The sequence below is a fragment of the Ursus arctos genome, unplaced genomic scaffold, assembly GCF_023065955.2.
Source record: "Ursus arctos isolate Adak ecotype North America unplaced genomic scaffold, UrsArc2.0 scaffold_27, whole genome shotgun sequence".
Classification (NCBI taxonomy): Eukaryota; Metazoa; Chordata; class Mammalia; order Carnivora; family Ursidae; genus Ursus; species Ursus arctos.
This window is the reverse complement of record NW_026622952.1, coordinates 4,467,166-4,494,856: the sequence shown is the minus strand read 5'-3', so window position 1 is coordinate 4,494,856 and position 27,691 is coordinate 4,467,166. Positions and strand designations below refer to the sequence as shown.

Below are 27,691 nucleotides of genomic sequence, written 5' to 3'. Positions count from 1 at the left end.
CAATAAATGGGTCAACCAAGAAATCAAAGATAATATTAAAAAGAACATGGAAACAAATGAAAATGAAAACACAATGGTCCAAAATTGCTGAGATACAGAAAAAAAAGCAGTTTATAGCAATGCAGGCCTACCTCAAGAAGAAAAATCTCAAATAAACTGCCTAATATTATACCTAAAGGAGCTACAAAAAGAACAAGAAACAAAACCTAAAACCAGCATAAGGAAGGAAATAATAAAGATTAGAGCAGAAATAAGTTATATAGAAACTAAAGGAATGGTAAAACAGATCAATAAAACCAAGAGCTGGTTCTTTGAAAAGATCAACAAAATTGATAAACCTCTAGCCAGACTCAAATAAATAAATAAATAAATAAATAAATAAATAAAGAGAGAGAGAGGAGAGAGAGAGAGGACCCCCCAAACAAATCAGAAATGAAAGAGGAGAAATAACAAATGACACCACAGAAACACAAAGAATTATAAGATAATATTATGAAAATTATATGCCAACAAATTGGGACAACCTAGAAAGAGTGGATAAATTCCTAGAAATGTATAGCCTACCAAAACTGAGGCAGGAAGAAACAAAAAAAATTGAAAAGATCTATTACTAGCAAAATGAAATCAAATCAGTAATCAAAAAAAAAAAAAAAAAAAAACTCCCAAAAACAGAGTCCGGGACGAGATGGCTTCACAGATGAATGCTACAAAACATGTAAAGAAGAATTAACACCTATTCTTCTCAAACTATTCCAAAAAATAGAAAGAAGGAAAATTTCCTAACTCATTCTGTGAGACCATAATCACTGATATCAAAACCAGATAAGGACACCAAAAAAAAAAAAAAAAAAAAAAGAAGGAAGGAAGGACAGAAGGAAAGAAGGAAGAGAAAAAAGAAGAGAATTACAGGACAATATATCTGATGAACATAGAGGCAAAAATCCTCAACAAAATACTGGCAATCCAAATCCAACAATACATTACAAAGTCATTCACCATGAACACATGGAATTTATTCCTGGAATGCAAGGGTAGTTCAATATTCACAAATCAATATCACATCGATAAGAGAAAGGTTAAGAACCATATGATCATTTCAATAGATGCAGAAGAAACCCTTGACAAAGTATAATATCCATTCATGATAAAAACCCTCAAAAAGGTGATTTATACTACCAAGAGGTCCTAACCACAGCAATCAGACAACAAAAAGAAATAAATGGCATCCAAATTGGTAGGGAAGAGGTGCAAGATGATGGAGGAGTAGGAGACCTTAGTTTCGTCTGGTCCCAGGAATTCAGCTAGCTACCAAATCATTCTGAACACCTGTGCACTCAACTGGACATCTAAGAAAAGAATAGCTGCAACTCTACAAATAGGAAAGCCACCACTTTCTGCAAGGTAGGAGGTGAGGAGAAGTGAATCCAAGGCAATATATGGGAAGATAAACTGTGGGGGAAGGGGGCCTCCATCAGCTGGCTACAGGGAAGTGATATAGCAGTGGAGCACAAAATCAGAACTTTTAAAAGTCTTCGCCAGTGAGGGACATCTCTGCCTGAAAGGCACTAAGGTAGCAAAGCCGGGCAGAATTCTAGGTGGGACGGCATGGTCTCAGAATCCCCAGAGTCAAGAAAAAACAGGGGTGCCTGAGTGTGGCAGAGTTCATAGGCATCTGAGCAGGAAAGCCAGCTGCATTCAGTGAGTCCAGGAGTGGACACTCACCTCAGGGTTGCCATAAACGCCAAACTGCAGCACGATCAGGCTACCGCTCTCTGAGCAGGGGCCCAACAAGCAGCAAAACCAGGGTGAGACACCTCCCCCCACATCAGGAGCAGCACAGGTGCCTGCTGTAGGAGTCTGTAGGGTTTGGAGACTTGAAGCGGGATCACGTGTCTGAGATAGAAACGTTTGATCACAGGCCAAGTGAGCACTGACTGTGGACAGAGACTAAGGAGACAGGAGTGATTGATTGCTTTTCCCTGAGGGGACACTGAGTAGTGAGGGGGTGAAAGCTTTCAGCTCCGGAACAGAAGATTGGGAAATCGCCATTTTCATTCTCATCCTCTAGAAAGCCTTCAGGGAACAAAAGCCACCTAGAGCAACCCCGAGTCAGTTACTTAGCCTAGCCTCCTGGAAAGGGTGGTGCAGTTCCACCAGAGGCAAAGACATGAGACTCAGTGCAACAAGCCCCTTGCCCCAGAAGATCAGAAAGAACATTTATCTAAGACCAAGTTTATTGACCATAAATAACTGCAAACCTCCAGTGATAAGGGAAAATTGTATATAGAATTCATGGTTTTGTCCCCATGATTCTTTAATCCTTTGATTTTAATTTTTTTCTCTTTCCTTTTTCAATCAATTTCTTATTTTATCAGCTCTTCTTTAAGTCTTTTTAAATTTTCACTTTTACAGTTACACAATTACATTCCATCCTTTCATTGTATTTCATTTTATTTTTGTGCATATATACATTTTTCTTTCTTTACCATTTTGGGATGTAGTTTCTTCCAACAAACAGACCAAAATACACCCAGGATATAGTGTACCATTTTGTTCTGTTCATCTGTCTGTTTATATTCCTTCTTTTCTTGTTTGTTTGGGGTTTTTTTGTCTTTTAATTTTCATTTTTACAGTTACATTCTATCCTTTCATTGTATATAATTTTATTTTTGTACTGATATAAGTTTTTCTTTATTTACAATTTTGGGATCTAGTTTTCTAACAAACAGACCAAAATACACACAGGATCCAATATATTGTTCTGTTCACCCATCTGATTATATTTTCCTTTTTTTATTCTTTTAATTTTATTTTTCAGTTTCAGATCTCTTCTGATTTGTTTAGTGTACAATGCTCTGGGGTTGTTGTTACCATTTTAATATTTTGTTCTCCTATTCATCTATTCTTCTCTGGGCAGAATGACAAGAAGGAAAAACTCACATCAAAAAAGAGAACAAGAGGCAGTACTGACTGACAGGGACATAATCAGTCTGGGTATAAGTAAGATTTCGGAACGAGAGTTCAGAATAATGATTATAAAGATGTTAGCTGGAACCTCTACGACATCGGCCACAGTAACCTTTTTCATGACACATCTCCAAAGGCAAGAGAAACAAAAGAGAAAATGAACTTGTGGGACTTCATCAAGATAAAAAGCTTCTGCACAGCCAAGGAAACAGCCAAAAAAACTAAAAGACAGCCCATGGAATGGGAGAATATATTTGCAAATGACACTACAGATAAAAGACTGGTATCCAAGATCTACAAAGAACTTCTCAAACTCAATACACAAGAAACAAATAAACAAATCATAAAATGGGCAGAAGATATGCACAGACACTTCTGCAATGATGACTTACAAATGGCTAACAGACACATGAAAAAACGTTCAAAATCATTAGCCATCAGGGAAATTCAAATCAAAACCACACTGAGATACCACCTTACGCCAGTTAGAATGGCAAAAATTGACAAGGCAAGAAACAACAATTGTTGGAGAGGATATAGAGAAAGGGGATCCCTCCTACATTGTTGGTGGGAATGCAAGTTGGTACAGCCACTCTGGAAAACAGTGTGGAGGTCCCTTAAAAAGTTAAAAATTGAGCTACCCTATGATTCAGCAATTACACTACTGGGTATTTACCCCAAAAATACAGACATAGTGAAAAGAAGGGCCATATACACCCCAATGTTCATAGCAGCATTGTCCACAATAGCTAAATCATGGAAGGAGCCGAGATGCCCTTCAACAGATGACTGGATTAAGAAGATGTGGTCCATATATACAAAGGAATATTACTCAGCTATCAGAAAGAACGAGTTCTCAACAGTTGCTGCAACATGGACAGCACTGGAGGAGATAATGCTAAGTGAAATAAGTCAAGCAGAGAAAGACAATTATCATATGGTTTCACTCATCTATGGAACATAAGAACTAGGAAGATTGGTAGGAGAAGAAAGGGATAAAGAAAGGGGGGGTAATCAGAAGGGGGAATGAAGCATGAGAGACTATGGACTCTGAGAAACAAACTAAGGGCTTCAGAGGGGTGGGGGTGGGGAATGGGATAGGCTGGTGATGGGTAGTAAGGAGGGCATGTATTGCATGGTGCACTGCGTGTTATATGCAACTAATGAATCATGGAACTTTACATCAAAAACCTGGGATGTACTGTATGGTGACTAACATAATATAATAAAAAAATATTATAAAAATTTAAAAAAAAATTTTTTAAAGATGCTAGCTGGGCTTAAAAAATATAGAAGACACTAGAGAATCTCATTCTGGAGAAAAAGAACTAAAATCTAATCAAGTTGAAATTTTTAAAAAGGCTAAAATGTGAAGCAATAAAAAATGGAGGCTCTAACTGTTAGGATAAATGAGGCAGAAGAGAGAATTATTAATATAGAAGACAAAATGATGGAGAATAAAGAAGTTGAGAAAAAGAGAGATAAACAATTACTGGATCACGAGAAGGGAATTTGAGAGATAAGTCATACCATAAAATGAAATAATATTAGAATAATTGGGATCCCAGAAGAAGAGGAAAGAGAAGGTATAGTAGAGAAAATTATAGTGAAGAACTTCCCTAATCTGAGGAAGGAAATATGCATTCAAGTCCAGGGGGCACAGAGAACCTCCCTCAAAATCAATAAAAATAGGTCAATACCTCCATATATAATAGTGAAACTTGCAAATCTTGGAGAAAAAGAGAAAATCCTGAAAGCTGCTTGAGACAAGAGGTCTGTAACCTAGAAGGGTAGAAACATTAGATTGGCAGAAGACATGTCCACAGAGACGTGGCAGGCCAGAAAGGACAGGCATGATATATTCAGGGTACTAAATGAGAAAAATATGCAGCCAAGAACACTTTATCCAGCATGGCTGTCATTTAGAGAAGGAGGAGAGATAAAAATCTTCCAGGACAAACAGAAACTAAAAGAATTTGTGATCACTAAACCAGCCCTACAAGATTAAAGGGAATCCTTTAAGCAAAGACATAGCTGGAAAGTAACAAAGACCAGAAAGGAACAGAGACCATATCCAGAAACAGTCACTTTACAGGTAATACAATGGCCTAAATTCATATATTTCAATAATTACTCTGAACATAAATGGGCTAAATGCTCCCAAACAAAAGACACAGGGATTGGATAAAAAAAGCAAGACCCATCAATATGCCATCTGCAAGAGACTCATTTTAGACCCAAAGACACCTCCAGATTAAAAGTGAAGGAGTGGAGAACAATTTATCATGCTAATGGACATCAAAAGAAAGCTGGGGTAGCAATCCTTGTATAGGGCAAAGTAGATTTTAAACCAAAGACTGTAATAAGAGAAGAGGAAGGACACTATATCATAATAACAGGGTCTACCCAACAAGATCTAATAATCGTAAATATTCATGCCTGTAACATAGGAACAGCCAATTATACAAACCAATTAAAAACAAAATTAAAGAAACACATTGATTATAACACAATAATAGTAGGGGACGTTAACACCCCACTCATAGCAATGGACATATCATTTAAGCAGAGGATCAATAAGGAAATAAGGACTTTGAATGACACACCAGACCAGATGGACTTCACAGACATATTCAGAGTATTCCAGCCTAAAGCAACAGAATACACATTCTTCTCGAGTGCACATGGACCATTCTCCAAAACAGATCACATACTGGGTCACAAATCAGGTCTCAACTGGTATCAAAAGATTGGGATTATTCACTGCATATTTTTAGACCACAATGTTTTCATACTTGAACTTAATCACAAGAGGAAATTTGGAAAGAGCTCAAATACATGGAGGCTAAAGAGCATCCTACTAAAGAATGAATGGGTCAACCAGAAAAATTAAAGAAGAATTTTGAAAAACCATGAAAACAAATGAATGAAAACAGAAATTTTCAAAACCATTGGGATGGAGTGAAGGTGGTCCTAAAAGGCAAGTATATAGCAATATAAGCCTTTCTCAAGAAACAAGAAAGGTCTCAAATACACAACCTAACCCTACGCCTAAAGGAGCTGGAGAAAGAACTGAAAATAAAGCCTAAACCCAGCAGGAGAAGAGAATCAATAAAGATTGGAGCAGAAATCAATGAAATAGAAACCAAAAGAACAGTGGAACAGATTAACAAAACTAGGAGCTGATTCTTTGAAAGAATTATTAAGATTGATAACCCCCTGGCCACATTTATCCAAAACAAAAGAGAAAGTACCCAAACAAATAAAATCATGAATGAAAGAGGAGAGATCACAACCAACAACAAAGAAATACAATTATAAGAACAAAGTATGAGCAACTATATACCAACAAATTAGGCAATCTGGAAGAAATGGATGCATTCCTAGAAAAGTTTTATAAACTACCAAAAGTGAACCAGGAAGAAATAAAAAACCTGAACAGACCCATAACCAGCAAGGAAATTGAAGCAGTAATCAGAGATCCCCCAACAAACAAGAGTCCAGGACCAGGTGGTCTCCCAGCAGATTTCTACCAAACATTTAAAGAGTCGATCACCAGATGGCTTCTCAAGGGAATTCCACCAAACATTTAAAGAAGAATAATACCTATTATCAACAGTTTCAAAAAATAGAATTGGAAGGAAAACTTCCAAACTCTTTCTATGAGGCCAGCATTACCTTGATCCCAAAACCAGACGAAGACCCCATGAAAAAAGAAAATTACAGACCAATATCCCTGATGAAAATGGATGCAAAAATTCTCAACAAGATACTAGCCAATAGGATCCAACAGTACATTAAAAGCATTATTCACCGTGACTGAGTGGGATTTATTTCTGGGATGCAAGGGTGGTTCAACTTACACAAATCAATCAATGTTATGCCCTATATTAAAGAAAGAAAGCACAAGAACCATATGATCCTCTCAATAGATGCAGAAAAAGCATTTGACAAAGTTCAGCATCCTTTCTTGATTAAAACTCTTCACAGTACAGGGATAGAAGTAACATATCTCAATATCATAAAAGCCATATACAAATAACCCACAGCAAATATCATTCTCAATGGGAAAAAAACTGAGAGCATTTCTCCTAGGGTCAGCAACACAGGAAGGATGTCCACTGTCACTACTGTTGTTCAACATCCTACTAGAAGTCCTAACCTCAGCCAGCAGATAACAAAAGGAAATAAAAGGCACCTGAATCGGCAAAGAAGTCATACTCTCAATCTTTGCAGATGACATGATACTCTATGTGGGGAACCCGGAAAACTCCAGCAAAAAATTGCTACAAGTGATACAGGAATTCAGCAACATGGCAGGATATAAAATCAATGCACAGAAATCAGCTGCATTTCTGTACACTAACAATGAGACATAAGAAAGAGAAATTAAGGAATCGATCCCATTTACAACTGATCAAAAACCTTAAGATACCTAGGAATAAACCTAACCAAGCAAGTTAAGGATCTGTACTCTGAAAACTATAGAATGCTCATGAAAGAAATTGAGGAAGACACAAAGAAATGGGAAAACGTTCCAAGCTCATGAATTGGAAGAACAAATATTGTTAAAATGTCTATGCTACCTAGAGCAATCTACACATTCAATGCAATCGCTATCAAATACCATCAACATTTTTTACAGTGGTAGGACAAACAATCCTAACATTTGTATGGAAACAGAAAAGACCCCGAATAGCCAAAGGAATGTTGAAAAAGAAATTCAAAGCTGGTGTCATCACAATTCCGGACTTCAAGCTCTATTACAAAGCTGTAATCAACAAGATAGTATAGTACTGGCACAAAAACAGACACATAGATCAATGGAACACGATAGAGAACCCAGAAATGGACACTTTCAGTTCTATGGTCAACTAATCTTTGACAAAGCAGGGAATTATATCCAAATGGAAAAAAAAAGATAATCTCTTCAGCAAATAATGTTGGGAAAATTGCACAGCCACATGCAGAAGAATGAAACTGGACCATTTGCTTATACCATACACAAAAATAGACTGAAAATGGTTGAAAAACCTACATGTGAGACAGGAGTCCATCAAAATCCTTGAGGAGAACACAGGCAGCAACCTCTGTGACCTTGGTCATGGCAACTTCTTGCTACACACAACTCCAAAGGCAAGGGAAACAAAAGCAAAAATGCACTATTGGAACTTCATCAAGATAATAAGTTTTTGCACAGCAAAGGAAACAGTCAATAAAACTAAAAGAAAACCTACGGAATGGGGAGAAGATATTTGCAAATGTCTTATCAGATAAAGGGCTAGTATCCAAAATATATAAAGAACTTATCAAACTCAACACCTAAAGAATAAATAATCCAGTCAAGATGTGGGCAGAAGATATGAATAGACATTTCTCCATAGAAGACATCCACATGAATGGCCAACATGAGAGAATGCTCAACATCACTCGACATCAGGGAAATACAAATGGAAACCACAATGAGATACCACCTCACACTGATCAGAATGGCTAAAATTAACAAGTCAGGAAATGACAGATGTTGGTGAGGATGTGGAGAAAGGAAAACACTCTTACACCATTGGTGGGAATGCAAGCTGGTGCAGCTACTGTAGAAAACAGTATGGAGGTGCCTCAAAAAGTTGAAAATAGAGCTATCCTACAACCCAGGAATTGCACTACTAGGTATCTACCCCAAAGATACAAATGTAGTGATCTGAAGGGGTACTTGTACCCCAATGTTTATAGAAGCAATGTCCACAATAGCCAAACTATGGAAAGAGCCCAGATGTCCATCCACAGATGAATAGATAAAGAAGATGCGGCACAGGTGCATACACACACACACACACACACACACACACACGCACACACACACACACACACATATCCGTATAATGGAATACTACTCAGCCATCAAAAAAATGAAATCTTGCCATTTGCAATAATGTGGATGGAACTAGAGAGCATTATGCTATGCAAAATAAATAAATCAGAGAAAGACAATTACCATATGATCTCACTCATGTGGAATTTAAGAAACAAAACAGAGGATCATAGGGGAAGAAAGGGAAAAGTAAAACAATGAAGTCAGAGAGGTAGACAAACCATAAGAGACTCTTAATCATAGGAAACAAATTGAGAGTTGTTGGAGGGGAGGGGTCAGGGGATAGGGTAACTGGGTGATGGACATTAAGGAGGGCATGTGATGTAATGCACTGGATATTATATAAGATGATGAATCACTGACTTCTACCTCTGAAACTAATAATACATTATCTGTTAATTGAAGTTAAATTAAAAAAATAAATTTAAAAAATTTAAAACACAAGAAATAAGAAGTGTTTGTGAGGATGTGGAGAAAACCTTCTTTCACTGTTGGTGGGAGTGCAAACTGGTGCAGCCACTGTAGAAAACAGTGTGGAGATTTCTCAAAAAGCTAAAATATAGAACTATCTTATGATCCAATAATCATATTACAGGGTATTTATCCCCAAAAGACAAAAACACTAATTCAAAGGAATACATGCATCTCTATGTTTACAGCAGCATTATTCACAATAACCAAATTATGGAAACAGCCTTAATGTCCATCGATAGATGAATGGACAATGAATAAATGGTATATATATACAATGGAACATCGTTAAGCCACAAAAAAATAAAATCTTGCTATTTGCAATGACATGGATGGAGCTAGAGTACAATGCTAAGCAAAATTAGTCAATCTTAGAATGACAAATACCACATGATTTCATTCAAATGTGAAATTTAAGAAACAAAACAAACTAACGGCGGGGCAGGGGGGGAAGAGAGATGCAAACCAAGAAACAGACTCTTCACTATAGAGAACAAACTGATGGTTACTAGAGGGGAGAAGTGGGGGGTATGGGTGAAATAGGTGATGGGGATTAAAGAATACATTTATCATGATGACCACTGAGTAATGTATAGAATTGTTAAATCACTATATTTTACACCTGAAGCTAATATAATGTCAACTTTGCTGGGAAAAAATACAAGATAAAATAATGAAAATGAACCCCAGAAAAAAGCACAACTATTACATTTTCCAAATAATTCTGCACACTGTTTATCTGTATCTTGGCATATTCCCTGGTAGCAATAGGCAGTCTTATTATTGCATGGTTCTAAATCAGCAGATCTCACATCAGGTACACAAAATTCAGTTCTTCCATTACAATATTCTGTAAAATCACATGGATCTCTGCTTTTCCGACATACAGTTCCTCTTACAGATATCTGTAGGACAAAGAAAAACAATTTTTTTTGTAAAAAAGTAAACCAAAAATGTAACATAACTTAAATAAGAGCAATGTATTTCTGTCATTTCTGTTATTACATTTTTAACTACTTAAAGTCAAATTATGAATTTACTTGAAAGCTCCAGTGAAATAGATTGGAAAAAACCCAAATGTAAATCTGTGGATGAATAGATTGACAAATTGTGGTATATTCACACAATGGAATATTTTCAGCCATTTAAAGGAGTACTGATACATATGCTCCAAGGTGGATGAACCTTCAATGCTATGTTAAGTGAAGAAAGCCAGACACAACGGCTCACGTATTCTATACTTTTACTTATATGAAATATCCAGAATAGGCTACTCCGCACAGAAGAAAATTGATGATTGCCAGGGACTGAGGGGAAGGGAGAAAGGAGAACATGGGCTTAAAGGGATGGGAGTCTCCTGTTTGAGTGAGGAACATGTTTTGGAACTAGATAGAGGTGGCAGTTGCATGACATTGTGAATGTACTGAATGCCACTAAGTTGTTCACCTGAAAATGGCAAGTGTCATGGTACATGATTTTCACTCTAATGTTTTTAAAGGCTCTGCCAAATGTAGGAATTATCCCGTGTCTAAGGGAAGGGAAAGGGACTGTGTAGAAAAGCTTTTGTGCTCAATCTTGCTGATTTGGAGACAAAGGCCAAGATGAGAGCCCTGGTGAAGGGAAGAGAGACAAGGTTTACTGCTAAGTAGTAGAAACTCTAGGCTTGCCTCTATATTCGTGCTTGAAGACAAGTGACCACTGGCTTTAATTACTAGCACACAGAATGAAGAAGAGCACACATAGAACGAAGTAGAATGACGTTAGAAGATATTTCATTGAAAAGAGCACACATAGAACGAAGTAGAATGACGTTAGAAGATATTTCATTGACAGAGAACCTGGCAAATCTGAAATCTGGCAATCAAGATCTCTAAGTAATCAGCTTCTATAATTGTCGCTGACTCCTGAACGTGACACAGAAAAGGCAAGGTGCTTCAATGAAGTGATCCCCAAAAGACAAATCTTACTCAGTGTCCTTTCAGTGTAGCTATAAAGGAAAATTGAATGGAAAACTTCTCAAGGGAAGTCAAGGATTCAATCTAATTCTGGGACCAGGAGTCCTTCCAAAGTTAAACTTCAGTATTAGAAATGCTACATGCTGACTATTCTACATGGACTCCATTTCTGCTGTTCTCAAAATGAGATGATTTATTATATTATTATTATTATTATTAGCTTATTCAAACACTGTACGTCAACTGTGTGTTGCGTGGCTTCTTTGTAACTTTGTAAAGTTGTTGGATCATGAAGAGCTACAGTCAGTTATGGCCTCAGGTATGACCAAGAGGAATCCATTGTGTCCAAATAATCTGGAATTGGTATTGGATAACTGGATGGATCTTGAGTAGAGATTGAAACAACGTAGTGAAGGCAAAGATAAGAAAGAGGTTGGAAAAAGTCTAAGAACATCTTCTGAATTCTGAAGTCAACTGTGTATGAATCAAGAATTTAAAGTTATATATTTGAAAGTTGTGTGGGAAAAAAATAAAATAAGTGAATGCACAAGAACAAAAAAAAAAATCATGAAAGAAAATACTGTAGTAATTTGAAAGCTTACCAGGCAAGTATCTTTATTACAGCATGGCCCAGTGCCACACTCTGCAAATTCAGTCAGAGTACAATCTTCAGGATTACAGCATTTTTCAAATTTTTTGCAATGCTAAAGGTAAATGTAATCAAGTTCAATAGGAATTTTCAATCAAATAAATCATTTTCTTTATTGTCAAAATATACTTGAGTATGTCTCTTAATTACAATCACAGTATGATTTTTTACTTCTGTATTTATTTTTAACACCACTTCATATGAAACTAATATATTTCCAGTATAGGAAAAAAAGATAGTAATGAAATTATTTATGATTCATGCTTAAGAAACTGAATTGTTAAAAATTTAATGTAATTTCTGTCAATCTTCTTCGTGTTCATAAATATATACACTGTAAATTTAAAAGTTTTTACATTTATTGTATCATAAATAGTTTTTCATCTCCCCAATTCTCCTCAAGATATCATTTTGAGAATATATAAAAATTTATGAATGTAACAAAATAGAGGTTTTGATATTATAATATTTTATTATTTAAAGGATGTTTCAATGAAAATTTTATTATTATTTTTGCCTCCAAGATTTTATATTAAAGATTAATTCTAGAAGTTATTAGGTCATAGAGTACAAAAATATTAAAGACTATAAAATACTCTTATTTACTTCTTTCTATATACTTATCTATTCAGTGCAAGAGTGATGTTTCACAAGACTGATAGTAATATTTTAAAAATTAGTAAACTGATAGGTGTGAAAGGCAAAAATAACTAAGTGCTTACATCTGTTTCAATTTTTATTATTTTCATTACTAATGCTACAAATTCTTAAAAATACATATTCTGGTTTAGTTTATATTTCTATGCATATATTTCTGTAAGGCATTCTGTTTATTTCCTGTATTTGTAAGCACTTTTATATTAATTATAATAACCCCTGGCAACTACTATATCTTTATTATGTTTTACAATTTGTCGTTGACAACTGACTTTTGTTTTGGTGCATTTTGGGTTTGTTTGTTTGTTTGGGTAAATTTTAGATATTGTGAGATTGTGAAATGGTAGAACTCTGAGAACTATCATCTTTTTTCATGGTTTGTTCTTGAGTTTATGGATAAAAATTTCTTCCACCCTAACCCCAGTAAATATGTGAGTCTTAGTGTATGTGTAAAATGTTTGTGTTATATATAGTATGTATTTATTTATTTTTTGTTGACTGATTTGAGGAGTGTGTTGTGAAAGAAGCTATAATGATATATCTCTTTCCCAAAACAGAAATTAAATTTATCAGTTGTTTTTATATATTCTATAAAATTATTATTCATAATTTATTCCCGATCTTTTGTAATATCTAGATTGTTATATAATATACTATATAAAATTAGATACAACGTCAATGTCTTCAATTACATTACTGCATGTACTAAAGCATATTTTAAAATGTTATTATTGGGTGCCTGGGTGGCTCAGTCGGTTAAGCATCTGCCTTTGGCTCAGGTCATTATCTCAGGGTCCTGAGATTGAGTCCCACATCAGGCTCCTTGCTCAGCAGGGAGCTTCTCCCTCTGCCTGCCACTCTCTCTGCTTGTGCTCACTATCTCTCTTTCTGGGTCAAATAAATAAATAAAATTTTTAAAAGTTATTATTATATGTTTAATATTTACAGGAGTCAGATATTTTTCCATTTTCATGTTTCATTATTAAAAAGAATGTATTATGCTTCATAATATTAAGATTTTAATAAAAATTATCAAGAGTATTTAGTAAAGTAACAGAAGATTGAACACACACTAAATATTAATATTGGGGGGGGGGTCAATGACATGAAAGAGAAAGCCTCCAAAAGCTAGAATCAAAGAGAAAGCCTATAGTGAAGAGCATCTTTCGACAATACTTGATGTATAATGGAAAGCTATACTAAATGCTGGGCTTAGAAATTGATGTTCAATGAATCATGGTTTAAAAATGGAATCCCACCATGGGACTGGGTGTGAGAACTTTTTAAAATAGGCAACTGTTAGGGAGCCTGGGTGGCTCAGTCCATCAATTAGCTGCCTTCAGCTCAGGTCATGATCCCAGGGCCCCCAGACCAAGCCCCACCATCAGGCTTTCTGCTCTGTGGGAGCCTGCTTCTCCTTCTCCCCCACTTGTGCTGTCTAGCTCTCGCTCCCTCTCTCTGTCTCTCAGATAAATGAAATCTTGAAAAAAGAAAACAAAATAAGTAAATGTGGTATGCCATTGAGAAATTAGAAAAATCAAAAAAATATTTTTTTTACTTCTAGTTATCCAAACTTTTATCAAATATCTTTTCAATATTTAATATCATAATTTTTGTCTCTTGTTCATTTTGATAGATGTTGGAAAGTACTGAAATGTTTCTCTACTTCTGGAATAAACTCCAAAAGTATATTCTTTTTTCACATATTCACTGGGATTATTTGATCATTTTAATTTAGACATTTTGCAGGTATTTTCCAAAATATGGATCAATCATTCAAAGTAATGTTAAGCTGGTTGTCAGAGGAATCAACTTTTATGATTTAATTCTATTTCTATATGCTTGCAAAGGACACTGGAAATGGATTTTTTAAAAAGGTACACAATTTATAATAACATTCAGAAACATGAAATATTTAGGTTTTAATTTAATTAGAGACATCTAAATAAATGGAATGATATACCTATGTTCATGGTTTGAAAATCACATTCTGAATACATTAATTCCCCACAAATTCATGTATAGATTCAAAAAAATCCCAATCAAAATTTTGCAAAGTTTTTATATTTTTAGGGGGTATGAGTAGAAATGGAAAAGTTGATTCCAAATTTTACATAGAAATACAAAGACCTAAAATCACCAAATCTATCTTCAGGAAAAAATACAAAATATGAAGACACAATTTACCTAATTTTGTGAGTCAGGGTAAGAAGGACTGATATTGGTGTAAGGATAGATATATGGATCAATAAAACACAAAGTATGTGAACTGTTTTTCAATAAGGATAGCACAGTAATTCAATGGCAAAAGGATATTTTCCAACAAATGGGCCTAGAGATATTGGATATACATACAGAGAAAAAATATGCCCTACTATTTAAACAACAAAAATTACTCAAAATGTATTATGGGCATACACATTAAAGCTAAAATCAGTAAATTTCTGGAAGAACGCTTATGAGAAAGTTTCACAACCTTCGGATTGATAGGACACAAAGTACAAGCCATGCCACATATTCGGAGAAAATCTGGCAAAAGATTTGCATATAGTTTATATTAAGAATTCCTATAACCATATAATTAAAAAATCCCATCAAAATTTGTAAAATATGTGAACATTCAAAAAGGAGACATAGACATACGAATGTCTCACAACCACATGAGACACTGTCCAGTATGATTAGTCATCAGGGAAATACAAATTAAAACTGCAGTGAAATACCAGCACACATTGAAATGACTAAAATGCAAGAGACTGGAAGTAACAGAAGTTGGTAAGAATAAGGAACAACTGCCACTCTCATACATAGATGGTTTGAATATAAAATATTACGAGGATTTTAAAATGCAGATTGATGCTTTGTTACAAATTTAATAATACAAATTAACATATGTCCCAGAAATTCTATTCCTGGAAATAGAGAGAAAAAAAAAAGACATATTCTTTAGAAGCATTTTTCATAATACTTGAAACCAAAAACAACCTAAATGTTCATAAGTAATTGCACAAATAAACAATGTTATATTCATACAAAAAATACTACTCCAGGGGCGCCTGGGTAGTGCAGTCATTAAGCATCTGCCTTCGGCTCAGGGCGTGATCCTAGCGTTATGGGATCGAGCCCCAAATCAGGCTCCTCCGCTGTGAGCCTGCTTCTTCCTCTCCCACTCCCCCTGCTGTGTTCCCTCTCTCGCTGGCTGTCTCTGTCAAATAAATAAATAAAATCTTTAAAAAAAAATACTACTCCACAATAAATACCAATGAACTATAGATATGTTCAATTATGCAGTTAAATATCAAAAATATAAGCAAAAAATCTAGAATCAAAAAGGATCCAAAATCTATGATTCATTCAAGTGAAGTTCAGTAGTGGGCAAAAATAATATGTTGTGACAGGATTAGAAATTTCAGGTACTAATGGGATTGACTCCTCCATGTCAATGGAGTTATGGGAGAACTGTCTGTGGTAATGTAAATATTTTAATACTTATTTTATCCACATCTAATTAAGTATAACATAAGTCAAATCAAAAAACAAAACAAAATTCAGCAAGCCAGAAGGAAAACAATATAAATAAATATAATGAAGACTACCTAGACACATCCTAAATCTTTGTGCTGAAACAAAAGACAAAGTACAATGCCTGTAAAGACAGATGGGTTCTGTGGATCATTGGGCCAGGTGTGGAGCTAACTTGGTTGCTGAAGTTTTCAGTGATAATGGGGACTAATGGTCTTTGACCATCATTCTTGAGGTTCCTGATGATTTCCATCAGTGGGGTTGGTGGTCTTGTAATATTAAGGAAAGCTTATTGTGGTGGTTGTCCATTCATCTACTATCAAGAAAATAAAACTACTTTCCTTCTGCTGGTAGCCATAAATATAGATAGAAAAATCCCTGGTGATCAAGAGCAGTTAGTCACTCTAACATTTACCGAGATATGTTCTTAATGCACGAGAAAGGGAAGAAATTAGAGATATATGCAGGGAAAAGCCTAATGAAATCCTAAAACCTAGGTTCATCTGACTAACATATTAGGGATCAATGCAGGTTTTTCGGGATCTGAAGACTAGGAATCACGTGGTCGCTTAAGAACCAACCTCACGCTCTAAGCATCACTGGTCAGTGACCACTCTGGTTAATGATAGGGACATGGAGGAAGAGAATGTAAAGACTGACTGCAGCTTATTGCAGAAGGTCTTGTTAAAAGATAAACTGAGCAAAACTCAATTCAAATTGGGCAGCATCCAGTCTAGCCAAAGAAAGATCTGTGAAGCCGTACAAAATGAAATAATTTTATAGGCAGAAGGGAGCAAGAACAAGGAAGTTATACTAGCAAAAAAGCAGGCTTGTTAATGCAAAGTTACATTCCTTTAGGGGACAGCAGGGGCAATAACTAATACTGATCAGGTGATTCCTGATTGGCTGGTTTAAGATTCTATTTCTGGGAGAGCTAAAACCAATTAAGTCTTGGTTTAGTAACATGGGGCGTTGCCCAAGTGACTCCCTTGTGGTCCCGTTACCTTGTTTTGTTTTGTTTTTTTAAAGATTTTTTATTTATTTATTCAACAGAGACAGCCAGCGAGAGAGGGAACACAATCGGGGGAGTGGGAGAGGAAGAAGCAGGGTCCCAGCAGAGAAGCCTGATGTGGGCCTCGATCCCATAACGCCGGGATCACGCCCTGAGCTGAAGGCAGACGCTTAACTGCTGTGCCACCCAGGCGCCCCTGTTACCTTGTTTTTAACAGGCTTTACAGCTATAATAAAACAATGGCCTATCCAAGATAAATGCCAATTTTCCAATAGATGCCCTTGAAATCTAGTGGGGCAAGCAACCGTTTTTCTTTGGTCCACCGTGACTCCATCCTAGGTTTTTAATGAAGACTAAGAGTGCCCAGATGTTGAAATAGGCATGTAAATCAGATCAATCAGTTCATATAAACAGTGTGACCAAGCTATCAGAAACAACTGAATCTCTTCTTGTGTCCCAGGAATAATCTCTGAAAAAATATTCAGGAACTGGGCAATAAAATACTCTGAATACACACTTCTACAAAATGTAGACAAAATTCCCTACAAGCCAAGGGCCAGAAAAAGAAACCAACCAATAATTCAAGTCTGAGTCATAAGACCATGTAGATCTGGATATTACGCCAGAGAAAATCTAATGAGGAATCTGATGGTCTGTTCTTAGGAGAAATTCTCTCTCACTACTGGGCTACAGAAGATCTTCATCTTCAGAAAGATGAAATGTATGCTTTTTTTTTTAAGGTTTATTTATTTGAGAGAGAGAGAGAATCTCCAGCAGACTCCCCACTGAGCGTGGATCCTGACACGGGGCTCCATCCCACGACCCTGAGATAATGACCTGAGCTGAAATCAAGAGTTGGACACTTAACCGACTGAGCCACCCAGGTGTCCTGAAATGTATTCCTAAAGAAGAAATTTTAAAAGGTAGGTAGACAACCAAGAGTTAGCTCCCAGTGGAACACACACTCAAGATAGGCAGTAAAGTCTTTGAATATGGTAATTTCTGGGACGCCTAGCTGGCTCAGTTGGTGGAGAAGGGGTATAGAATATAGATTACCTCCTACAGGTCCCTTCTGGTATTTATGTTTCTCCTACATTATGCTTCAGTCTCCTAAGAACTGGACCTTGAACACGCATCAGCAAAATGTTGCTGAGATTGCAACAGATGTCTTGGCAGCAATTGATTTCTCCCAAAATAGGTCAATGTATTGGATCTAGGCTTGCTATGATAGCCAAATTATTGTTCTCTTGAGAAAACTGCAGGCTACTTGGCAGGAAATAGATAAAATACATTCAAGGAATTTGCCTATCAAAAGAAACACAGAATTGACACAGTCTTGTATTCATTTCCTGTTTCTGCTGTAAAAACAACAACAACAACAACAAAAACCCAACAAAAACAAAAAACTACCAGACTTAGTGGCTTAAAACTCTGCGCATGCATTATTTTATAATTCTGGGGATTAAAAGTCCAAAAGGGGTCTTACTGGACTTAAATCAAGATGTTGAAAGCTGTGAATTCTCTGGAAGCTCTAGAGAAAATCTATTTCCCTACCTTTTACAGATTCTAGAGGCCACCTGCATTCCTTGGCTCATGGAATCTTCACCTTCAAAATCAGCAGAAAAACATCTCCAAATATCATTTTCACATGTCCTCTGACTCTGACCTGCCCCTTGTCATTAGTACATTGGATCTGCTTAGATAATAGAGGATGCCTAACACTATCAAAGTCCTTAGCTTGATCTTATATTCGAAGTCCCTTTGGCCATGTAAGACAAAATTACAGATAGATTGCATACCTAAACATAAACTGCACAAAAAATTCCAAATATATTTTGGGAACACGTGAACATTTGTGTGTGTTTCTCTATATGCTATAAAATGCAGATGTTACAACTGTTCTTTCTGACTTATCCACAAAAGTAACACACCATCATTTTCACAGATCCTAATGATCACAGAGGTAGACCCTATTCAGTGTGGCAAGGTACTTTATAAGGCCAGTATTACCCACAGAAAAGAATTACTGGGGCAATGACAGATATTGGTTACCAATGGTGGGACTTGGGTAAAGCAGTCAAGCCACCTAACACCACAAATTTTAAGAAGGCACACACTCAGGTCATACATTGCTGACTCTGTGTGTTTTGTGGAAGTGATGGTTCCAATGGGCTACCTAGGGGTCTCCCAAGGACAAGATTAGGCCATCTAGAGGAAAAGTGGCAAAGCTGGCAGCCTGAGGCTCCAAAGAGGATAGGGAAATATATCAGTCGGGTCTGAAATTCCCAAAACAAATGGATCATTCAAAATCTGAAGGTGCTAACCAGTGAAATGGAAACTGGAGCAATTCAGGGACTTCTGGTTTCAGCTCTGACATGTAAAGGGCTTGGAAGTATCACTCCCACCTTAACTAAAAAAAAGAGAACAGAACAAAAGCAATTGAATAGGGAATGATCTTTTGAGTAAATGTTGTTGGAACAAATGGATGTGCATATGCAAAAAAAAAAATTGGACATAGACATTATATTTTCTGCAAAAATCGACCCAAAACAGATCAGAGAAATAAAAGTTAGGGAGAAGGGAAGGGGGGTTAAATAAGTGAAACACAGGGGATTTTTAGGGTGGTGAAACTATTTTGTGTGATACTATAATAGTGAATACATGTCATTATAAATTTTATTTAAGTCCTCAAAATTGTATAACACGAAAGGTGAACTATTGAATTTAGTTAATCATGATGTATCAATACTGGCTCATCCATTATAACAAATGTACAACACTAACATAAGATGCTTATAATAAATAAACTGTGCGTTGGAATTGGGGTAGTGGGTGGGGTGGGTACATAGAGTTCACTGTGTTATTTGCTCTATTTTGCCACAAATCTATTACTATATTTTTTTAAAAATCATCAACTATTTTTAAAAATAGATTAATATTTTACAGCAGGTAACACATTCTGAAAATGTATGTTTGAGCTTAGTCAACACTGGAACTAACCTGGCTATTGTTTTTTTATGCCTTTTGTGTATTTTTTTGTTCTTGTGTTAGTTTTAATCCCTTGATAAATTTTTTCTTGGTTCTCAACATGATATGTATTCATAGCTTCTATAATGATTGGATAAAGTAAGAACTGCCTGTACTCCTAAAATATTTAAAAGTTGTAAAATGTCACATGTAAGGAAAAAATGAAGAAGTACTTTCTGGGGCTGGGGAAGTCCTGAGTAAGGAGAGGCTTGCATTATACCACAGAAATATAAACAAGAATTAGAAACCTTTGTACCCAGAGTGAACAACAAATTAACAATAATTAAAACATTTTTTCTGGGATGCATGGGTGGTTCAGTTGGTTAAGCGTCTGCCTTCGGCTCAGGTCATGATCCCAGGATGCTGGGATTGAGTCCCACATCAGGCTCCTTGATCAGCGTGGAGCCTGCTTTTTCCTCTGCCTGCTGCACCCCCTGCTTGTACGCTTTCTCTCTTTCTCTGACAAATAAATAAATAATCTTTAAAAAATTAAAATATTTTTTCCACTAATGGCCTTTGGCATATAGCAAAGAGTATAGCTACTACTTTATATACCATTGTGGGAAGTTGACCAAATTCATTTTAATTTCATCAGGCATGCTTAGAGCATAGCTTTACTGCTCTGGACTCCCACAGTGATGTGTCTTCTCTGGATTATACTAACTCTTGTGAAATGTGATACATTATCGAGTATGTAGATAATTCTGTCACAATCATAACATTTTTATAATGGTCTGCACTGAAAAACTTTATTGCTGTATGCTGCATGCTATTTAATTTAAACATATATGACTAAAGACAGACTTTACAATCCAAATAATATTCTTGATATGCTGGTATATGAATCACCAAAAAAAACCAGGTAACTTTCATTGGAGGTAGGTGGAGTTCAGCAACAAGATCACTGAAAGCAGTCCAGGATAATGGGGGAAGAAAGCCTTGCCATTGGGCCCTATTTCTAATTACGATCCCATGAAATTGCAGGCATCTCTGACTATACACAGCTGATTTCATCCTCTGGCCCTGAATTTCCTTTGACATTCACTGGCTTATTGGAACCAAAGAACTTTATTCCATAGTTCAGTGAAGTAAAGGTATGATTCTGATATTCCCATTAAAAGTTCTTTATGATACAATCCAATCTAATTGGGTGGGAAAACCCCCAAAAGTTCCATCATAAACACATTGGCCTCTGACACTGGTAAACCCACAAATAGAAGGCTATTCACCCATAAGAAACTGATATCACCAGCCCACCTACTGCTTCACCTGAACTATTAGATCATTGGGGTCCTGCCTACAAGACCTGTCTCATGCTAAGAAAACTTGGTTTACTGGAGAAACAGCGTACCTCTGAGCCTTCTACCAACAAGTGATAGACTGCTGATAGTTTACAGAAGTGAATGCTGATGAAATAGCCAAAAAATGTATGAAAGACATGCACAGACCATTCAAGAATAAGAAAACCCAAAGTAGGTAAGACATTCTCAATTCAAAAAATACATACACATCTACCTCAGGACATAGCAGGTTCACCTATTGGGGTACAGCCTAGAGAAATGCAGGCACATGTTCAGCAGGAAACATGTGCAAAAAAAGCCATAACTGCATGAGTCTTAATAATAAAACTTACATTTTCACTGACATAGAACAGATCAATAAATGAACTATATTATTCATAAAAATTAACACTAAAAGCAATGAAAACATTTGGACTATAACAGCTACATTCAAAAATAGATGAACTTTGCAAGTATAATATTGAGTGAAAGGCCGAGTTACCAAATGATATAAACCATAGGACTGCAATATAAATGTACGAAACAGTCAACCAAAGTATATTGCCTAAGGCTGCAAAAAATAGAGGTAAAACTATGTTGGAGAGTAAAACACTGAAATGATCATCATTACATTGTAAATGATGGTTGGAAGAAAGGGGCATGTGAACACAGAACTCCTTTGGCAGAGGTAAGGTTTTGTTTTGACCTTAGAGTAAGTTATTCAGGTGCTTGTTAAGTATCTATTTGTTAACACTCTACATTCATTATTCATGTGTATTATATATCACAATGAAATGATGAGTACGACATACATATTTTTTTTTTTTGGTAAACAAAAGTGGGCAGTGAACTGCCCTATCAAGAGAACATACATAAAGAGAATATATAAAGTATATTTTAAGTATGTATTTATGTATATTTTAAGGAATAGAATATAATTCAAAAGGACATTATCTCAGAAGGAAACTTTTACATGGAAAAAAAAAAACCCTTAATAAGCAAAAGGAATGTTAGATCAAATAAAGCAACTATCTTCTGAATAAAATCTCTGGAGTATTTTCTAATGTAAATAAAAATGACAGAAATTAAATATTTTACAAAAATGTCATGTAAGTTAATTGGATCATAAATCCGGTTATTTGGGGGGAATGTGGCCCAGATATGGTAAAACCTTAAGTATATTTCTTAAAAAAATGCAAGGATAATCACTAAAGGGAGAAAGTACGTATTTACTGAATCACTGAAAGAAATAGTGGAAGAAAGAAAACAAAACATACAGATCAAAAGAAAAAATTCAGTTGAGAAACAGATGTGGCAAAGTGAAAAGTTACATTTACATAGAAAATGTAAACATTTGAGACAACTAAACTTATAAATAATATGTAGTCTAGAGGACCATAGAAGTCATAACAGCCAGGTGTGCCTGGGTGGCTCAGTCAGTTAAGTGCCCAACTCCATTTTGGCTGGGGTCATGATCTCAGGGTTGTGAGATCCAGCCCTGCGATGGGCTCTGCAGGATGGGTGTGGAGCCTGCTTAAGATTCTCTCTCTCTCCCTCTCCCTAGACCCCTCCCTACTCTCTCAAAAAAAAAAAAAAAAGTCATAACAGGTAAATGTAATGAGGTATCCTGGAGATGATCTTGGGACAGAAAGATGTCATTAGGTAAAAACAAATGGATAAATTATGGACTCTAGTTAATTAAAACAATAGGCAAAAAGTCATAATAATGTTTACAGGGATAATCTAATATATCAAAGACAGAGTGAATAATAAATTAAAACCCAATGAAAATATTGAACTTAATAGTACACAAAAACTAAATGTAAATAGAAAAATATCAGGGAAATAAGAATTAAAGAAAGCCTGTGTGTGTACGGATACAGATGTATGCCAGACCAGATAGATTTTAAAACAGAAAGCAACATGAGAGAAAAACAGATTCAGTATTTAAAGGTAAATGTTAAATTTCTAGGAAGATATAAAAATTGTAAATATGTTTGCACCACATAAAAAACTTCAGAATATACAAAGTATGAATTGAGTCAGTTTTAATGAGAATGGGCAAATACAACTGTATAGTTGGAGGTATCAATATTATTTCTTAAGTACTGAGAGTTCAAGCAAACGAAACTAATAAAAATATAGAATATGAGTCATTAACTTAAAAATTATAATGCAACCAAATTATATAGAATTTTGTTCCTAACAGTTCACATCTTCTCAAGCAAATATGAAATATTCAAAATTATCACTATTTATAATTATATGAAAGTGGTTATAACAAAATTCAATGATTAGCCATCTTACCAAGCACAAATTTAAAAAATAGCAAAAAGCTAAATATAACAACACATCAAGAATTATTATTAATCAAATTCTGTGAAGTCGAGTTAAAAATAAAGATCCCACAGTTGCAAGAATGGAAATTAGGAGATGAGGAGATAAACAATACACATGTAATAACTTAGTGAACCAACGCAGTCGCTTTGGAGGTGTTCAGGAGATCACTGAGGTGATGGTAATAGTATTGACGTTAACCGTGTTTATAATACAGAAAAGCGGGTATTGCTATCAGTGGTTACACAATGAAGAAAATCTACCTCTTTAATCCACGCTACACTTACCCTTTACTTAAACTCTTCAAATGCTTTAAATTCAGCATGAGTCAATTATCACATGCCCCAACATCTCCCTTAGATATTTGATAAATGGTGCAGCATTTAGGGGGAAAAAAAAAGTCTTTCCATTTTATATCACATCTATGTTTATAAGGCTACACAGAAAACACAAGAAAAATCTTTAGATAAACTATTATGTTTGTCACTGACCTGTTTACTACCACAATCACATTGTTCCGGCGGTTCCAAAATTCCGTTGCCACAGAGTGAACTTCTTCCTTGGTAAGCCACTTCTGAAACTATTTGATTCTGAAGACATTCAAATTCAGGCTGTGAAACCATACGTTTAAATTCATCCATGCTGCAACTGCTAAAAAACTTTACACCATGGGAACGTCTAAAAATAAATTATATTCTTCAGATAAATGGATGAAAATCAGTTTCAAAGAAACCCTCTTCAATAGAGTACTATGAATTCTGTACACTTCACTTACAGAAGAGCCAGGAAGGGGAGAAGCTTTTTTCCCCCTTAAGTTTTTATTTAACTACCAGTTAGTTAACATATAGTGTATTAATAGTTTCATGTGTTTTTTTCCTAATGCAAGTCATAAATAAAAGCAGTAAGTCCCTTTGTATCGTAATTCCATATAATAGCTAGCATGTAGAGGAAGTTAAAATGACATGAGTTAGAATATATTAAAACTCTTAACAGTGCTTCACACACAAAAAGCTCTCTTTAAATATATCTTATTTTCATTATTATTGTCAATATAATTATTATCATTATAATAATAAGTAATAGTTATAAGAAAATGAAATGCATTAGGAAATTTATGTAAGCTGAAGGAAGAAAAGATGATTATGCTAATGAAAAATCAGGGTTATTTATTCTTTGGTATCAAAATCTACCAACTAAAATATATCAACATTGAGTACATAAAATCTGTAAGTCCAAGATTCTTTTTCATTTTAAATTTGTAGATTTCTAAGTGTACTGCTTAATGGGCTTTTGTTTAATTTTGTAGCAATCTAAATCTTAGAGAAATGATACAATATAGTTCAAAGAATAAATTTTGTTTCCTGAAACAGTTAAGAATAATTGCCAAAAACAATCTTAATAACTCTAAGTATTTTAATGTATAATTCTTACATAGAAATGAATTCTCCTTAAGCATACCCTTCAAAATCAGAGATAGGACACATTACTAACATCTAATCCTCAGATTCCATTCAAATTTCCCCATCATCACAGTATTGGCACTTTATAGCAATAGGATACAGTTCAGAATCAACCATTTAGTTCTCAATATCTAAGTTTGTTTAGTTTAGTTATTTACATTTGTTCTTGAATTTGAAAAGTTTTATGATTACAGGCTGATTATTTGCTAAAATAATCCTTTTCCTCAATTTAGGATTTAGGATCATAAAATGTTTTCTCGTAACTACGCTGAGGTTATGCAACTTGGCAACGTTAATTACGGAATCGTTGCTGAGTCTGTTTTCATTGCATACTAACAAATGTTTCACAATTTTAATTCTGAACATGTTTTCCAATTATACTAACTGGGTTATAATCCATTACTATCATTGTTATTTATGACATTCGAATTGCCCTGATTTGGCTACCGGGAGCCATTTCAAACTGGTTTTGTGTCCCTTTGACAAATCTCCATAGTTTTTTGAACACCTCCTTATATTCTGACATGCGTGAGATGTTCCACACTCATTTGATATTTCTGCCTTAGCCCTAGAATCAATCATTTCTCCAAGGTGTCCCAGTTCCTTTTAGTGGAGAACAGAATTTTTTTATTATTTCTTTTTATTGAAGGGTAATTGACAATAATCTTACATTAGTTTCACCTGCACATTTGTATTCAACATTTGTATACATTACAAGGTAATCACCATGATAATCTAATTACCATCTGTCATCATACAAAGTTGTTATGTGTTAACTATATTTCCTATGCTGTACATTGTATCCCCATGTCTTATTTATTTGATAACTGGAAGTTTGTACCTTTTAGTTTCTTTCTGCTATTTTTTCATTCTCCCATCCCCTCATCTCTAGCAAACACCAATTTACTTTCTGTATTTACGGTATGTTTCTGTTTGTTGTTTTTGTTTTGTTTTGTTCTGTTTTGCTTGTTTTGTTTTTTTAGATTCCACAGATAAGTGAAATCATGGGTATTTGTCTTTCTCTGACTTATTCACTCAGCATAGTACCCTCTAGGTCCATCTATGTTGCACGAATGGCAAGATCTCATAGTTTTTTCTCATACCTGATATATATAAAAAATATTGTCTCACCCATATATCTATCAGTGGTCATTTAGGTTGCTCCCTTATCTACTGTAAACAATACTGCAACGAACATAGGGGTGCATATATCCTTTCAAATTAGTGTTTTTATTTTCTTCAAATAAATACCCAGAAGTGGCATTGCAGAATCATATGGTAGTTCCGTTTTTAATTTTTGAGGAACTCCCATACTATTTTCCATAGCGCCTCCCCCATTTTTCATCCCCACCAACAGTGCATGGAGTTCCCTTTTCTCCACATCCTCACCAACACTCGTTATTTCTTATTTTTGATAACAGCCATTCTGACAAGTGTGAGGTGATATCTCATTGTGGTTTTGATTTGCATTTCTTTGATGATTAGTGAAGTTGAGCATATTTCATGAGTCTTTTGGCCAGCTGTATGTATTCTTTGGAGAAATGCCTATTCAGGTCCTCTGTTAATTTTTAATGGAATTATTTGTTTTCTTAGTGTTGAGTTGTACAAGTTTTTTATACATTCTGGGTATTAACCCCTTATTAGGTATATTATTTGCAAATACCTTCTCCCATTCAGTAGGTTGCCTTTTCATTTTATTGACGTTTTCCTTCATTGTGCAAGTTTTTTTAGTTTTATGTAGTCCCATTTGTTTATTTTTGCTTTTATTGTCCTTTACTGACCAAACAGATCCAAAAAATATTGCTCAGACCAATGTCTAAAGCTTACTGTCTATGTTTTCCTCTGAAAGTTTTATAATTTCCAGTCTTATATTTAAGTCTTTAAATACATTTTGACTTTATTTTTGTATATGATACAAGAAAATCCACTTTCATTGTTTTGCATGTAGTTGTCCAGTCTTTCCAACACCAGTTATTGAAGAGACTGTCTTTCCTCATTGTATTTTTTGCCTAAATTTTTGAAGACTAATTAACCATTTAAGTGTAAGTTTATTTATGAACTCTGTTCCACTGATCTATGTGTTCGTTTTTGTGCTAACATTGCACTCTTGTTTTGTTTTGTTTTGTTTTGTTTTGTTTTGTTTCGTTTTGAGGGGCCAAGGATTTTCATAACAGCTTTATTAATAAAGTTTTAACACTGGAAACAAATCCAATGTCCATCAAATGAACGGATATACAAATTGTGTTTTTTTCACACAGCAGACTCCTAGCCAGCAATAAAAAGGAATGAACTTCTGATGCATACAACAACATTCTGTTGAGCAAAGGAAGTCAGACATGAACATTGCCTATTGTGTATATGAATTTCTGGAACAGATGAAACTAATCTAATGTGATAGAAATTGGTGAAGTAGTTGCCTTGGGGGGAGGGTTGACTGGAAGGGTACACAAGGAACTTTGGGGGTGTTGGGAAGTATTCTATATCC

The 27,691-nt window shown here is 35.2% G+C and overlaps 2 protein-coding genes across 2 annotated transcripts in view; both read right to left on the bottom strand.

Moving 5' to 3' along the window:
* LOC130541838 (disintegrin and metalloproteinase domain-containing protein 18-like) overlaps window positions 1-10,102 on the bottom strand; it is a 220,725-nt gene extending 210,623 nt beyond the window's left edge. The window contains exon 1 of the mRNA XM_057303392.1: window positions 10,017-10,102. The gene's annotated coding sequence lies outside the window, so the exon portion shown is untranslated. The remainder of the gene's footprint in view (window positions 1-10,016) is intronic.
* The window catches only part of LOC113245556 (A disintegrin and metallopeptidase domain 3), a 97,545-nt gene continuing 70,726 nt past the window's right edge, over window positions 873-27,691 (bottom strand). Inside the window, exons 12-14 of the mRNA XM_048226287.2 lie at window positions 24,238-24,424; window positions 11,865-11,966; window positions 873-10,212 (exon numbers count right to left, since the gene is read on the bottom strand). Coding sequence (XP_048082244.2) covers window positions 9,877-10,212; window positions 11,865-11,966; window positions 24,238-24,424 — 625 coding nt within the window. The 3' untranslated portion in view covers window positions 873-9,876. The remainder of the gene's footprint in view (window positions 10,213-11,864; window positions 11,967-24,237; window positions 24,425-27,691) is intronic.